We start from the raw sequence: 18,020 nt of genomic DNA on the forward strand, positions 1-18,020 counted from the left end.
TGGAATATTTGGTATATTACAACAGTCCATATCAAATTCATATTATTTCTTAAGATCTACTGCATTTTTTCCGATCCATGTTGGCAGCTATGGTTGTAAAAAAAAAAAATTATTTGCATTATTGAGAATTGCTCGAAAACGCTTAAATTTATATTAAAAAAAATCTATGGAACTTTAAAGTTTATTTCATTTGTAAAAAAAAAAAAAAAAAAAATATATATATATATATATATATATATATATATATATATATATATATATATATATATATATATATATATATATATATATATATATATATATATATATATATATGTGTGTAAAATCGAATCAAATATGGTAATTTTTTGCTTAATGTTACTTAACGAAGTAACCTATATATATACGTATTTGCGGCCATTGAAACGTATGTTAAAAACTTACCGGGAGCCTTGACATTTGTGAAGATTTTGTTTGCTTTGTACAAATATTTAACATTCTCTTAAATAGCGAACATACACTGCTCCGCCCCTTAATTCTCTCTTTTCTTTTCTTTTTTATCATATTTGAATAATTACAATGTTGGATTGCTGATTTAATCCAAGACTTACAGTCCCTGGCCAAATTATTAGACGCACTAAACCAGGGCTGTCCAACTGCAAAGAGCCCACGGGCCAGAATTCCGGTCACTGATCACCTGGCGGGCCGCAGTTTGAAAAAGTTGAACAATACTCTCTTACCTCATATACAATAACAATCAATAGTTGAATTATTAATTATAAAACAATGGAACAGAAGGATTATAAAACAATTTGCTTACATTTTAATGGGAAAACTGAGGCTGATCAGACTGAAAAAGAAGTTGGCGGGCCACGTAATATGTGTTTGAGGGCCACATGCGGCCCGCGGGCCGCCAGTTGGACAGCCCTGCACTAAACGATTCTACTTAAAATCTTAATTATCAGGTGATACTACACAGCTTGTTTTTACGCTGCTGAAACCGGTTTGCACTTGCTTACGTTCGTGTATCAATTGGTTAAATTAGACGATATATTATATAAATATAGAATATTTATTATATCAGGTATTATCTTAGTATATTATAATAATTACACCAAATTATTAGACGCACTAAAGTGTTCTAATAATTACATGTTTTGCACGAGTTTATATGCAATAATTTTATATTTAAACATGCATGTAATGGGTTTTTTTTTTCAGGAGATTTTTTATATACTTCCTATTTGTATTTATTTTTAACGTATTGGCGTTAACCAATTGATACACGAACGTAAACAAGTGCAAACCGGTTTCAGCCGCGTTAAAACAAGCTGTGTAGTATCCCCGGATAATTAAGATTTTACTTTGAATCTTATAGAACGTCTAATAATTTGGTCAAGGGCTGTATAAGATCTCCTCTACTTTAAATTTTTTTTTTAAATGCCCCTTCAAAAGTAAATTAAATAAATAAAATAAAATAATGCACATGAACACACTTTTTTTATTTAAAATTTTTTAAAAAAACGTGTGTTCAAAATAATATCTCTGAATACAATTTCTTTTACTTCTTTGATTCTAAGATTTTGCGAAACATTAGAGTAACAACAATAGACAAGATTAATTTTCTATAAAATCTAGTTTTTATACTTTTTTCAGGGGCTGAGTGAAAATTGAGTTCTCGCTCATTTAAATTATTGCTTTTAAATATGTTTTTCGTAGTTGTTATTTTTGATTTACGTTTTTAAAACCCCTTAAAGGTGCTTTTTTTTTAATCGGGGTTTGTGAAAAGTGATTAATTTTCTAAAGATTCCTGAAAAGAAAAGTGGTTTCTTTTAAAAGAAGATTTGTTTTTCTTTGCCGCGTCGATTGTCTTTCTAAATTACAAAAAAAAAAAAAAAAATTTCTCTGCAATATTTACCAGAAACTAGTTATTTCATCATGGTTATGTAAAAGTTTTGAAAATGTTTTTGAATTTTATTGATTTCATGCTTATAATTTTTTTAATGATAGAAAAAAAATCCTTTTTATTACTGCATAGACTATTGATTAAAAATATTTTTTGAGTGCTTAAACAGTACTTAAAAGGTGCTTATTTTTTGTTGATAAATCTGGCTACTCACCCTGGAAGATATGAAAAACAAATCTGTTAAAAAAAGATTTTTTTTAAAAAAAATATACTTTTTCCTAAGTATCAATAAATACCCCCCCCCCCCGTTTATTTTAAAAAATGCGAGAGATTTTAAAATCTATGTATTTTTTTTTTTTTTTTTTTAAAAATCTCTTCTAAAAAATTAAGCAATGGGGACACGCAAAGCAGCAATTTTTTTTTCTTCTTTCCCTTTGAATAAAGACAGAAGATTCTCTCCTAAAAAGATACTTACGGAGAAAAACGCGTATCAAGTAAAATTTTCTTTGAACTGCTGTTAAATCAGTAAATTTAATTTGCGGATCCTTTTACTCAGGAAGTTTGGTCTTATCAAAGAAAGGAGAACAATAACAACTAGATTAGAGTTTTACAAAAACCTTTATCTATTAGAGATATGATTGATTTTAAAACACTGTTGTCACATTTACTTTTTTATATTGTAATCTTTCAACTCCGTCTAGAAATTAATGAAATTCATATGCTCTAGATTCTGCACTTATCACGTAAGTTCATATTTTAATTAATTAAAAATATAGTTTTTATGGTTAAAATGTACAACAATAACATCTCAAACTTTCAACTCCGTTTAGAAATTCATATACTTTCAATTCTGCACTTAACACGTAGGTTCATAATTTAATTAATTAAAAATATAGTTTTTGAGGTGGAGGAAGATAAAGGGTACACCCAGTCGATGGGGGAATTAGTTCAACGACTAAAAAAAATAATGAATGTACGGTATTTAAAGAGGAAAAAAAAATTTCTTTTCGGTATTAACTTGAAACAAACAAAATAAATAAATAAAAAATACACATTGATTTTAAAAAGATATTGCATACAGTGTTGAGTTGATTATTAAAACGTAAAATTACAACCAAGTCATAATAAACTAAATGTTTGCAATTTTTCGCATGTTAAAAAACTGCATTGTAAGCATTTTATAAAACAAACAAATTTCTTCATTTTTAAAGGGTCACATTTTTACAGAATTATTAAATAAATATATATATATAAAAAAAGATTTTGACATATTATTGTTGTATGTACATCTTAACCTCAACACCCAATTGTTTTAACCACAATTTTTATTAAAATACGGCTCTTATTTTGTCGTGTATAACGTCTAAATACATTTAAAGCAATAACTTTATTAATCATGTACAGTCGAAATCAAATATAATATATAGTCGGAATGGGTGATTTTGAGTTGTTTTATGCATTTAAAATATCTTCTTTAGCGCGTATCTCGCGTGTCTATAATGGATCGTCTCTCTGATATTGTAGCGCCCTGTTGAATGATCTCATTTATATCCGCTCAATAGTTAGTTAAGAACATGAAGAAAAAAATAATAATCAGTAGAATAATAATTATGTCATGATATTTATGTCAATTATTCAATTATATATTATAATAATTATGTCAATATATGACTAATGCTAGTGCTATTAAAAAAAATATTGTGAATTAGTTTATTAAGACCAGGGGTCTGTTTAGAAGAAATTTGGGTCCGTTAACGGACCCTTCACAAAATATTTTAACTTAAAAACGGACCCTTCACAAAATGATTTTTCTTTTAATCGGACCTTCACAAATTTGTTTATCTTCATTATTTTGTTAATCGAATAAACCCTTCCCGGGGCAGAAAACAAGAAAGATGGATGTAAACGAATTAAGTTTTGTCTTCGGCAGACGATTCTTCCATTATTCGTCCGAAATGAATATTCTGCGTTCAGCAGTATAGGCTAAATACCAAATATTTGTATGCTGCATCTCTAATTTAGAAACAGCAATTGTTGTTTATTTTTTAAAATTTAATTTTTTTAATTATAATTTCTACAGTGTTGAGCATAATCTTGTATGTCTTTACAATTTAAAAACTCCTTGAAAAAGTTTTTTTTTTTTTTTGCAATAACGGACCCTATTTGCACAAATTCATAAAAGCGGACCCTGGTTGAAAGAATGTGAGTAATTTTTTCACAATTTCACAAAAAACGGACCTTTCACAAAATGTCTGAACAGACCCCTGACTTCTAAACTTTGCTCATTAGATTTTGCGTATCACAATTTATCTTACAATTATTCTATTTATGCCAGGATGTGAGAACTAATTCATGGCGACTTCATTGACCTTTGGTATTCATTCTTATCGCATTTCATAATTTTTGGTAATTTCTATTGCAATAATAAATAATTTAAGCATTCAAAACTATACTTTCTAGTCAACTCAAGTTATAATGTGCTATAGTAAAATCAAGAAATTACTCAAATGCGTTGGAATTAAGTTATTTCTAAACTTGGCGCATTAGATTTTGCGTGTCACAGTTTATCTTACAATTATTCTAATTATGCCATGATGTCAAAACTAATTCATGGCGACTTCATTGACCTTTGGTATAATTGAAATAATCAATTACTCTAACACTATTCATGATTTTAGGTAAATTCTATTACAATAATAAATAATTTTAGCATTCAAAACTATACTTTCTATTCAACTCAAGTTAGGAAGCGTTATGGTGAAATAAAGAATTTACACATATCGCTGGTTCAAAACTAAAAAGACACTTCTGCACATCTATTCAAATAACATGAGAAGTGAGTGCAGAAGTGTCGTTATAGTTTTGAACCAGCGATATGCGTTGGAATTAACTTATTTCTAAACTTAGCTCATTGCGTGTCACAACTAATTTTACATTTATTCTATGAGTGCCATGATGACAAAACTAATAAATGGCTACTTCATCGACAGTCTGTATAATTAAAATAGTCAACCTTAACCCCTTTTAAACTCGTTTTTTTAATCGATTTTACATCTGTTTCTTATCGATTTTGCCATCGATATTTTCATTCTATGCTAATGTCGTCTTTCACCTGCAACAGGTACTGATAATATAAAGATAGCTAATTTGTCTGTGATGTTCCAATAAGCGTAAACGTTTGGAATTGTCGAAACATTGTTCCTTTTTCTTGAAGTATTGCCAACTTGAGCCGACACGCATGCTTTGAATTAGTTGTAACTATGGTTTTATCTGATTTTTCCATTTTCAGAAGAAGAAAAAAAGATAAAAATGGAAATCGTTATTATAAACTGAGGTCAATGAACAATTCTTTAAAGGTGCTTTTTTTGGCTTAAAAGATTTCGTTTATGTATTTCAAAATATAACGCATGCTAAGCAAAGTATTTCCGAAGTTACGTATTAATTATAAAAGTCTGTATTATCCCAAACAAAAGTAGAGGATTTAAAAAAAAAGAAACGAAATTATACTGCACATGTTGGTTACCTCCACCGTCCTCCATAGAATTTTTATTATTATTATTCTTTAGATAATTTTCACTTTATTAAATTTGGTACATACCGAGATATAAAATGTTGGAAGTCAATTAAAAATATTTTAATTATATTTGTTGAAATCAAATGTCCTATGAACTTTCTAGTGAAATAACCATTTATATTTTAGTTATTTTTGTGCTAAAAGCAATTGATTTGTCGGAGGGACTTAGTTTCCAAAATAATCACACAAAAAATTGTGATCATTAATTTTTTAGCATTAGTCTGCATAAAAAAAAAGGGAAAAAAAACTAAATTTACACAGCTTGAACATTCTAATGAAAATATACATGTTTTTCATTCTTTAAGTGTTGACACGTAATGATTTTAATTCTTCGAAAATATATTTTTTCATTATTCCCTTTTATGCTTAAATTTTAATGTACAGAGGCGTAACTAGGGTTACAGGATCCCGGAGTACACTTAGTTTTTGTAACCCCTTGCAGTCTGGTGTAGGATTTAAAAGGGGACTTTTCGAGAAAATTTTAAGTTTTAGATAATATAAAAGCTCAAACCCACTGAGCTTTTTATTGTTTTTAAGACAACGTAACTGGGTAACTTCATTAATTTTCACTCAATTTGGTTTAAAAGTTAACAGTACATGTCATTAAATTTCAGTTAAGTAGTTTCTACTGCACTTATATGTTATTGAATGTGTTTTTTGTTATTGATTGGACGATGTTTATTGAGAAATTTTTCATTCAATATATCTCTAATTTGTTAAAAGTAATTTTTAAAAAAAACTTATGTGCAAAGCAATCTACAATATTAATAGACATCTTTGTACAATTTTTAGATAAATCAGGTAAAAATTTGAATTTATGAGTTTCGCAATTACATAATGAAACTGGAGATATTTAAAAGAAAAAAGCATTTCACTAAAAAATTAATTTTTAATTATAAATCATGAATTTCTCACTTCTTTAAAGTTGCACAGATGTCCCCGCCTGTCCCCTGTTTTTTTTTTTTTTTTTTTTTTTTTTTTTTTTTTTTTTGCAAGCAATTTGTATTTTTTTCTTTCTTTCTTTCTTTTTTTTGCAAACGATTGGTATATAGTTTTCTATTTATTTTATTTTCAAACGATATGTATATAGTTAGTTGATTTTTATGCTAAAAAAGGATTTGTCTACCATGTTTAGTTCTCAAAATAAATTAATAAAATAATTGTGATCTTTTCCCCTTTTCTTTTTAACTCGGTAGTATTACGAAAATTTAACTTCCTATTAGGTTTTCAAGGAGTTTTCCGGCATTAATATGCATTAAAACAAAATTTACACTACAATTTGAACATTCTAATGAAATTATGCTTCGTTTTTCATTCTTTAAGCGTTGACACTTCATGATTTATTCCTACGAAAATTTATTTCTTCATTATTACGTTTAGTGTTTACACGTTTTTTTTTATTCTTTCTTCTTTTTCGAAAATCACTGAGATTGTTTGCTTTTTCTAGCAGAGTAAGTAAAGATCAAGACTGCAGTTTTTAAAGTTCAACATCTGTAACAGATTTACTGGCAGAGATTTCCAGGAACTAAGTGCGAAACGAAACATTTTTCAGGTGGGCGGGGGCGACGTCCTTGAGTACGGAACCCTCAAATATTTGCTTCTCACATTAATTAAAGAAGTGGTAGGAAATCAACCTTTTTCGCGCTTTTTCTCATGCGCAACCATTTCGAGGCCAAAAAAGCTTATATTTCGATAAATAAGTAAATAAAAAAAAATATATTATTTTGTTGCGAATTGTGGGCAAGGGCTGGGTATGAACCAAGATTTTACCGTAGTAGCTATTTTAGTAGTTCTTCGTGTTTCCATTCCTGCGAAAATAACGAATTGTATTCGGAAACTGTTCTTTCGTCTTCCACTTAAAAAACCTGATCGATATTTATTTTTGTGACCCTGACAGATAAGTATCTTTTTCTTCATTTGTTTGATTGAAAAGGAGAAAGAGTTATGATATTTCGTAACAGATTTAATTAGACGTTTTGTTTGTTTTGGTAAAGAGCTCTAACATCGTAAAATGTCTTTAAGATATCTTAATTTTATTCAATCTTATAGTTTTATGAGAACAGTAATTAGTTCTCAGAAGTTTAAACCAGTATTGTATGAAAAAATAATAACGATAAAAAAATCAAACAATACGACAATATAATATGAAAATAAAATACAATAATAAAAATTAAAGTGAATAATAAAAAATAAAATAATAATTCTAAAATGTTTTATATTAATTGACCAACACAGTATCTTCTAACATATTATATTCTAGAATATTATTTACTAATTTTTGCAAGCTTAAATTTTATAACTCTTTTTCAAACTAACTTTAAAAGGGGGGGGGGGAAACAAAACAAAAAATAATTTTTTAACCATTAAATTACTAATTCGAGATATAAGATTTAAAGATGGGTAACTGTACTAATTCGAGATATAAGATTTAAAGATGGGTAACTGTACTAATTCGAGATATAAGATTTAAAGATGGGTAACTGTACTAATTCGAGATATAAGATTTAAAGATGGGTAACTGTACTAATTCGAGATATAAGATTTAAAGATGGGTAACTGTACTGATTCGAGATATAAGATTTAAAGATGGGTAACTGTACTAATTCGAGATATAAGATTTAAAGATGGGTAAACTTAAACATAGAGGTTTTAAAGGCGTCCTTATTTAAAATACCTTGACTTCGCGAATTTGTATCAGTAAGGAAAGTTTTGTTTTACAAAATTCCAGTGAATGAGAGTTTAAATCAGCTGTTCCCGAATCGTGTTCCGCGGAACCCTAAGGTTCCGTTGAAGGGTCATTGTGGCTCCGAGAGTTAGGTCATTATTTTATGCCAGTTATGATTTTTGAAACATGTAATTTAGACCTGATTAATTGCACATTATTTATTTAATGTTTTCTTTATTTTTTATGAAATTATTTAATTGAAATGTTTGTAAAGATAGTAATCAAAATTTAAAAAAAATTCTAATAATATAGTGAATGAATAATGAAAAGGATATAATTATGAAAAGTTGCATTAGTATTTTGCATAGAATAAAAATAACTAAATTCGACAATTTCTCTCTAATAGTCATTCTCAACATTTATTCTTAACTTTATTTCAATGAAAACCGAGTTTTACCTCAAGTATATTTAGTTCATCCCTAAAAGTTTATCCATACACTAAAATCAAATGAGAAAACTATTTGCCGCTGCAAACCTGTAAATTTAACTGTCTTACATAATAATATTTATTAAACGATAAGATAAAATTTTATTCATTCATTTTTATTTTATTTTATAACCGTCGTTGAACAGCCGACCCAAGTTTTGGGTTTACGACTGCAAATGTTCAACTCCGTAGCCTTGTAATTTTGAACCCAATCCAGAAGACAAGGGAACTCCTGGATCAAGTATTGGGAGAATTTAGCCTTCATGGATAACTTTTTGATGGAACTAACCCGCATTTGCATTACATGGAGAGGAAGACCACGAGAACCTGCCATGGTTAGCCTAGCGGAAAGGGGACTCTAACCCATGCTCCGTCTACCACTGAGGATATTTCACGTCAGCACTGTAGTCGGTGCAAGCCGGATGCAGAATTCGTATCGACTGGGATTCGAACCAGATTCGCCTCATTGGAAGGCGAACGCTCTATCCCCTGAGCCATCGCAGCTCTTATTCATTCATTTTATTTTGTATCCGTCGTTGAGCAGCCGACCCAATTTTGGGTTTACGACTACTAATGTTCAACTCCGTAGCCTTGTAATTTTGAACCCAATCCAGAAGACAAAGAAACTCCTGGATCAGTACCCCAAGAGGTATTGATTTGTTATGGGACCATGGAGGACTTTGCGACTCGACAGATTTAACGTGTATCAGTCACCATTTACTACATGGGGAGTCTTCGGTCGGCGGGGATCGAACCCACGAACTCTTGGACATGGGCCCAGTGCCCTACCTACCAGGCTATCCCTGCCCTATTCATTCATTAAATATTATTATTTATTCATAAATTTATTTAGTAAGTCTCGGAGCTCCGCCCAACGATGGTCTATCATTTATGGTTCCATATACGAAAAAAATTAGGAAGCACTATTTTGTATCATGTTTATTAAAAAAAAAAAAAAGAGTTTGATTAAATGAAAATCGCGAAGGTTCTTATAAAATATGAAAATTAATTGGAAATACGTTATTTTTGATACAGGATTTTAGAATTTGAAATATGAACATATAAAATTTATTTTTCAGTCTTTGTTTAAAAAGTATGCCGACGAATTTTACGTCAGTAGTGTCGCGGTCTGTAATATGCCTAGAAAGCTAAAAATGAAATTAAAATACAATTTGGTCTACTTACATGAAATATTGTTATCTAAGAATTACTTCTGCTAAGTAGCGAACACCATAAGAATGTTCTGCATTTCTGTTGGCTTCAGTGATGTGCAAAACTGCTTCGATCCACTGTAATAATTTCAAAATAGTATGTTTTGTACTGAACTGCTTCGGTCCACTGTAATCATTTCAAAATAGTATGTTTTGTACTAAACTGCTTCAATCCACTGTAATCATTTCAAAATAGTATGTTTTGTACTAAACTGCTTCAATCCACTGTAATCATTTCAAAATAGTATGTTTTGTACTAAACTGCTTCAATCCACTGTAATAGTTCCGGATTGGTTTTTCATTGCACAAAACTGCTTTCTATCCGTTTTGATCCATATTTATTTCATTCTACGTCATCTAACTATCTTAAAATAAAAATGTTCGGAAAATATCATTACATCTGCTGTCATTCTTCATGCTGCATTAAAATGAGTGATTTCGAATTACAATGCCTATCATATTTTAATTGTAATTCCAGGCCGAATAAAATTGTTCCTTCTTAAATGAAAAATGGTTGAATGGGGTTGCTTTGAAACTAACAAAAATTGTTTCTACTTACCGTCTCAAAACACTCAATAGGCATCGCTATTGTTTCTCTTAAATCCTAGCTTTTGCGTACAAACGTAGTTTCAAAAGGAAAGGAGGTTTTTCCTGTTACTGTTATCTTACTTTGGGAAAAACCGTCATATTTACCTTTTTTTTTTCTCAAAGTACGAATGTTAATATTTGAAACAGTTTATCTATTGAAAAACTAAGGCTTGCTATTAATTAAGTCTTGTTGTCACCTTTAAGTTTTCATTTTAGTGAATTATAATTTTTAAGATTGAAAAATATTAAAGAATTAACTCCTGTAAAAGCATTAGAGAATTTAATCATAAATGTCATATGTCTAAGAATGTTTTTAAGTTTCATTTTCACAATTAAAACATTACATGTGTATTTGTTTCATAGGTCCGCAATGGCTACGTGTTTAAAAGCATTGAGCCGTCATTGCGAAGAACTGGGGTTCGATTCTCAGTGGTGGCTTGAATCCCATCCAACTTTTTTGATGGGTACGATGAGAGACCGTGTGATGGGCCTCTTGTCTGAAAAGTAAATACGGCCTGTGCATAATGCTGACCATATTACCACAATCGTGCCGTTGATCTCGAAATTTTGGAACCTTAACCTTCATAACTCCCTGTCTAGCAGCGGGCTTTTTCGGTGATACTTTGCTAGTAATACGCATTTTCTTTTTGCATATTAATACTATTGAAATATATATTTAATATACTGTAAAATTTTCACGCATTTTTCAAATAAACAGCCTGTTTTTAAATTGTTAATAGATGCCGTTTTTTGGATTTTGGTCTCTTAGGTGTTAATTTGATTTTTAAAAAAATATTATTAATCGTTTAAAAATTGTTTAGCTATTCAATTCAAGTTAGAGAAAATAAAAAACAATTATTTAAAAACTTTATTGTTCCAAAGGGTAGCGGTGGTTTTGTAAACTCTTTTTCGACATATCCCCAACATTCAATTTGCGCGAATTCGAAGCTTTAAAGAATTTAAACACACGTCATTACTTTTCAAGATATGATCAATTAAGTACAAAATCTTTCGTAATTTATTATGAAAGTCACAAATTGCAATAGTAAAGAAAATGATGTAATACTTTTAGTAAATACCAATTTAAAGTAGGAAATTTTTGAAACTCTTTTTAAATCGTTTTTCTTTCTTCTTTTTAAATCGTTTTGTAAACAATTCAGTATTTCTTATTTTTTTGTTTTTAATTAAAATTTGTTGCGATTTCTTTTCTCTTCTAAATCGGTATTTCTTTTTAACGATTCAGTATTTCTTAAACTATAAATTTTTATAACTTTTTGTGATTTTGGTTAGAATATTTCTCTTTTACTTCGATTTTATGTTTTTTTTAAAATCGTTTCTTCCTGTAAACGATTTAATGTTTCATAAACCGTGAATTTTTATAATTTTTAGCTTTTTCAGTTAAAATATTTTGGGATTTCTCTATTTCTTCGATTTTAACTCTTCTATATAGTTATTTCCTGTAAAAAATGTAATATTTCTTAAACATTGAATTTTTCTAATTTTTTTATGTTTTTTGGTAAAATATTTTGAGATTTCATCTTCTGGATGCTAAATTTCAGTTTGTTTGAAATTTAATTCATTTCCGTTTTTTTTTTTTTTTTTTTAAATTTTTTTTACTATGTTTCATAAACTTAGGAATAAAAGTTTTGTGCTTCTTTCATTACATCAAAATTAAAAGGAAATAACAAGCAGTACACAGACAGTTGTCCCTGTTATTAAGCAAGTTTGATAAGATTTCAATGTTTCCGTTATAGATAAGAAATTTCTTTGTGTTATCTAATGGCACATTGTTTACGAAATGGTAGATGAAAATCAATATTTTATGTGCTGAAATTTTGTATCTATAAGTCTACAATTAGCGATAAAAAAAGGGGGGATCTGGGCTTTATGATAAATCTAGTTTTAATTCAAGGATTAGTTTTATGTGATATTTTTCAATTGCTTTGCTTTATAATTAATTTAAAGCTATCATGACTTGTAAAATGTTGACATTTTTTTTATCCTCGTTGTTTAACTTTTACTTTTAATACCTAATGAGTGCATGTTTATATTTTCACTTATAAGTTCTCAACCTTTAGGGCCTTAAGCCTACCCTTAAACTTGCAAATTACTTATGCAGGTCATACAAAAACGTACTTTCTTTGGATAAACATAGCTTTTTTTTTTATAAATTTGGTTGTTGACCCTAAAAATATGGTGTGAAGTAATCTCAATCTGGAAAAAAAGATACCAAAAAATTTGAAAGTTAGGACATTATTTTGCATTTTTCGTGCTATCCCCGAACTAATAAAAAAAAACTTATTTATCCTAATAGATAATTCCTCGTAGAAAATTATTTCTTATAATTTTTATTATTTAATTTACTATTAATTTTTGAATTGTGAGGTAACACATTTTTAAGTCAATTTATTCTTTGTAATTTTCAATGATAAAATCCAAAGTTTAAAGGGCCGAAATAGTCCCTGAGAAATTAAAATCTTTAAAATGGCGAAAAGTGAACACAAACTTTCAACTGTATTTCTGCCAAATCTTCTTTATCTTCTCAATAGCTTACTGTTATTGCGTCTTTTTTTTATGGAATTATGTTTTTTATTAGGAAATTGTGTTCTTTTTTTTAGGATTTAATTTTATTTATTCTTTGCGAGAATTATGTTGGTTTTTTCTTTGAAAGATTTATTTTTTTGGGGGTGGGGAATTCTTTTTTTCCCTACTGTATGGGAGTAGTAGTATACGAAAAATGGCAGAGGGAAAGCCATTTTTGTTTATTTTTAATATCAGTACAGAAAAGTGAAGAACGAACATCATTTCACCTTATTTTTCTTATAATCTTAACCCTTAATTTTCGAAAGGCAAACGTGTGTGGGCAACCACCTGTCAAGAGTTGTCTTCCAACTCGCTAAAGAAACAATCTTCTGCTATTTTTCACCTCCATGACTAATTTAAAATTTAAAGTATGGAAAAGTGCGTTCAGGCAAACTTAGAGTAGAGCCAATAAGTTCCAGTAACTTAAAAATAATTTTTCTTTTTAAATTTCAAAATGAAAGCAAATTATTGGAGAACTTCCTTTTTTGCGTAATCCTTAGTTATCCTCTCATAGTTAGTTTTCATTTTGATATTTTGTTAATTTAGTTTCAGTGCTTGAAAATTCATGCCTTACTTTAGGTTAGCCTGAACTCACTTTTTCTCTACTTTAAATTACCTATGGAGGTTAAAGATAATTTGCGATGAAAGGTTTCTTCCATAGTATAGTGAACCTCCCCAGGTTCAAATTATTTAGAGCCCCATAAAAATCCTTCATAGTATGAATGTGAAATTAATTTTTGTAGTTTTCTTAAAAATAAGTTATCTATCAATTAAATAAAATTATTAATCTTAAGAATCATTATTATATATTTTGATAAATTAGATATTTTGCGTCTAAAATTTGGAAAATAGAAAAAAAAAAACAAAATTTATTTTTTCATGTTATTTCCTTCTACCCTAACCCTTGCCTAACTCCCTAATTTCATTTATAATGTTTTGTTTCAAGCTTGAAATGCATAATATTTTTTTAAAAACTATTTTCTTCGTCGTCGTCGCGGATTGCTCGAGGCTTTTAGGCCCCGAAGGGGCCTTTTACCTCTCCATATGAAGTTGTGTATCTCAGTTGGGTTCGTCGTCGAATGGAAAGCCTAGAAGAAAGGGGAGAGAAGAAAAAGATGAAGAAGATGGTGGTGGGACTATTTTCTGTAACCATAAAGAAACATTTATAGTTTTCTGATAGCATTTGGTTGGCAAAAATTATACAACTTTTGTAAAAACGGAAAATTCTTATTTGTTTGTGCCAATTTTTAGAATTTTTATATTTAATATTTCCTGCTTCTACCTAACATTGATCTGTACACGTTGCTTTTGCAAACTTCGACACTAAACCTTATTTTAATGTAATTCATTGTGTAAAAAAAATTTAAAAAAAGGCTTTCTCTTTTTGAATTTTTATAAAGCCAGCTTAATTGGAATAGAATTTCATAAAAAGTTTCAATATTTTAGAATTTAGGCTCCAATTTACACATTAGCCCAATTTAACCCTGGATGTTTGTGTAATCAAGGGAGAGAAATCTGTGCAAAATTCTCCATAGTTGTAACACTTGGTGGCTTTAGATGTTAGAAAGCAAAATAAAAGAATTTGTGAATTAGTTTATATATATATATATATATATATATATATATATATATATATATATATATATATATATATATATTACTGTCTTAAACTGGGTAAAACTGTCTTAAAGTGTCCAAAACCTTGAACTTTGTTAAAAGGTAAAAATTCTATAGATGTAACCATTGTACACATAATAATTACATGTATCAATAAATATTTGATATTTTTTATACAATTTACTATAACTGATTAAAAGAAAATAATATAATATAATAGGAAAAGGTTTATTATTTTTGAAGCTCCTCAATTCATTGAACAACAAAAGTGAATACCTAATCCTTTAGATATAAATATGCTTTTAATACTGATAAATAATATTTTTGCATAAGGATAAATATGGCAATATTAAAAAATAATAATATTTTTTTAAAAAAATACTAAATTTGCTCAAAAATTAACTTTTTGTTTTTCACAAGATTTTTTTTAAAAAATGTTATAATTTCTGCATCACAAGATGAGAAAAAAGACATCAATTTAAAAAAAAAATTGTTTTTAAATATAAATATATTAGTTTAAATTGAAGATACAAAATACCTGAAAAATATATTAACAGTTTTGAAGAGCATAACATCAGTTTCAGCTACTGACACTGGTGATATATCACCACTATGCTAAAAGAATTGAACATGAATGAAATAAAAGTATTCTTGAATAGTACTATAGATAAATAGACGTGTTTATGACGAACCAAGCGCTTAGTCCCTAATATTTTAACCTGTATGGCAAGGCCAAACTGCAGTTATGTACTATTGAATGAGAGGATCAATTGAATGAACTTGATTACTGATTAATCTTCCTTCGTTTAAATTGAAGAGTCAAACAATATTAATAAAACATTATACTTTTAAAAACAAATATTCTCTAGTACATTTAAATATCAATATGTTATTAGTTATATATTTATTTTACCGCTTAAATATTGTTCAGATAAAATTGTGAAATAATTTGAGTAAAAGGGTTTTGGACAGTTTTGGACAAAGGGGTTTTGGACAGGACGGTTTAAACCAGGTGTGTGTGTGAGAGAGAGAGAGAGTAAAAGCGTGTGTGTGTGTGTGTGTGAGAGAGAGAGAGTAAAAGCGTGTGTGTGTGTGTGAGAGAGAGAGAGAGAGCAATAAGGGACAATGTTTTTTCTTCTGGTGGAGGAATCGGAGAGAGATAAGGTGAATTAAACCAGGGACCTCAGTGCTCATTACCACTCTAACCACCCTATATCTCAGCCCAAAATAAAGTAGGTGTATGCAGTATAGACCAGTGGTCACGAAATAGTGGTGCACAAAGAATTAGTTAATGATGGAAGATTTTTGCTTTGCTTTTCAGTTAAATTTCTTCCCTTTCCTCCCACTAAGGAAGTCACATTGATTGAATATTGTCACATTATTGTAATTATTAAGTTATTAATCATAAATTTTATGAATCATTATCATTATTTTACTTTTCTTCCTCATCTTTGATTATCATGTAAATAAAAACTTCGTTGAAAGAGTGTGTACGGTGCCGTACAGTGTGTCAATTTGAAAACTTGCCACTTGGTACAACTTTCTAATTAGTATAGTTTTATGAAGTCCCTGAAGCATATCAATTTTGTTCTGGGGACGACGTTTTAAAACTACTTTCATCAGTTGGAGAATTCTTTCGAAAAGCTTGGGATGGTGGTGGTTAAGGTTAAATATTTGTTGCTTGGACGTCCATAAGGATCAAAGGATTGACCTCCGCTGGTATAGAGTTGCTAAATTCTATTAAAATGTTAATGTAGATATAAAATTAATATTAAAATGGTTTTGGTTTCATCTGCTCTACATTTCCCCCCCTTTTCTTATAGTGTTCTACTCTAGTGTACCTAATATGTTTGCAAGTGGTGTGAATAAAAATGGCAAGTAGGAACATTGCCAATATGCATTTGTTCCTGGAAATGAAGACAAAATTCCCTTACTTGCCTGAAGATACCTTAAGAAACTATGTCTTTCTTGTAAGTGCAATTTAATATCTTTTATTTAGTGACCTTTGAATCTAGAAATGTTGTTCAATAGGAATATTGCTTGGAATTCTTAATTATTCATTTTTCTTTGTATAACTTCAAAATGTATGTATTCTTTAATAGAGTTCTGATATTTAATGCAATTATAAATGTTTATATAAATACTAACTGAATACCTGTCCTTCACATCAATCAGTACGGAACAATACTATAAAATGTTCACAAAATGGAAAGACATATAGACAATTATAACAGTTAATTAAGACAATTTATAAAGATAAAATATATATTTTTTGTTTATTATTTTTTGCTCTTGTTGGGGACTTTATATTTTTAGATTAAGCAAGACCCATTTTTAGTAGTTAATTCCATTAAAATAATTATTAATTGTAAAGATCTTTTTTTTTCATAACCGTTATTGACAGCCGACCCAATTTTCGGGTTTACGACTTTAAATGTTCAACTTCATAGCCTTGTAATTTAAAACCCAATCCAGAAGACAAGGAAACTCCTTGATCAAGTAATGGGAAAAATTTGCCTTCGTGGAGGACTTTTTGATGGAACTAACCCGCATTTGCGTTACATGGAGAGGAAGACCACGAGAACCTCCCACGGTTAACCTGACGGCAAAGGGACTCTAACCCATGATCTACCACTGAGGATATTTCACGTGAGCACTGTGGTCGGTGCAAGCGGGATGCGGAATTCGTATCGACCAGCCATCCCTAGGATCGAACCCCGGTCTATCACCTACCACGTTCTATCACCTAAGCCCTCGCGGCTCTGTAAAGATCTTTTAAATGATTTTATTTCTCACGGCAAACTCATGATTAAAATTTACCCAATGAAGCAATTTTTCTCTGGTGCTTATCACTTTTGAAGGCAGATAAAACACCTCTTTCCACATTAATATTAAAACTGCACAGTTTTATAGCAGTTATATCTGTAGTACAATGTATATAGAATTCTTTTGTTATCAATGTACATTCATTTTTTTATATTTCTCAAGAAATACTAAAAGAATCATAATTTCAGAAGTATTTACATCATGCGATTTCCTCATACTTTATCAGTAAAGTTTAAAGCTTTTAGGGGTTTGACGGACCAACAATAAATCGTGTTTTTGAACATACTCAGTAAAAATATATATCGCAAACAATTTGTTACTTGTTACAATTATTTAGATTATTATATACAATAATTACACAAAATTTCGTAAGACTGTTTTAAATATTTATAGAGATATGAACATAATTTTTTTTGTTTTGTGTTTTTTTGCTATAACTTAAAAAATATTCATTAAAATTAATTAATTTAAAATTAATTGAATTTCAAATCTTTGTGGGAGTTGTGACTGTGTGGCTTTGCAAAGTCAGATGCTTTGACTCAAACCTAATTTTTGGAATTAAATAAGATTTATAAATTTAATAG

The 18,020-nt window shown here is 29.1% G+C and overlaps 1 protein-coding gene across 6 annotated transcripts in view; it reads left to right on the forward strand.

Moving 5' to 3' along the window:
- The window catches only part of LOC107457301 (uncharacterized), a 45,945-nt gene that overhangs the window by 5,378 nt on the left and 22,547 nt on the right, over positions 1 to 18,020 (forward strand). For 4 of the 6 annotated variants that reach the window (XM_016075440.4, XM_016075438.4, XM_043044602.3 and 1 more), the window contains exon 2: positions 16,434 to 16,580. In XM_016075440.4, the coding sequence (XP_015930926.1) occupies positions 16,482 to 16,580 (99 nt within the window). In that variant the 5' untranslated portion in view covers positions 16,434 to 16,481. Of the gene's footprint in view, positions 1 to 2,510; positions 2,629 to 16,433; positions 16,581 to 18,020 lie in introns of those variants that run through there. The other 2 variants (XM_071185607.2, XM_016075439.4) reach the window with 1 other exon arrangement.

This window comes from Parasteatoda tepidariorum, chromosome 5, assembly GCF_982258835.1.
Source record: "Parasteatoda tepidariorum strain Cologne lab strain chromosome 5, Ptep-v5.0, whole genome shotgun sequence".
Lineage (NCBI taxonomy): Eukaryota > Metazoa > Arthropoda > Arachnida > Araneae > Theridiidae > Parasteatoda > Parasteatoda tepidariorum.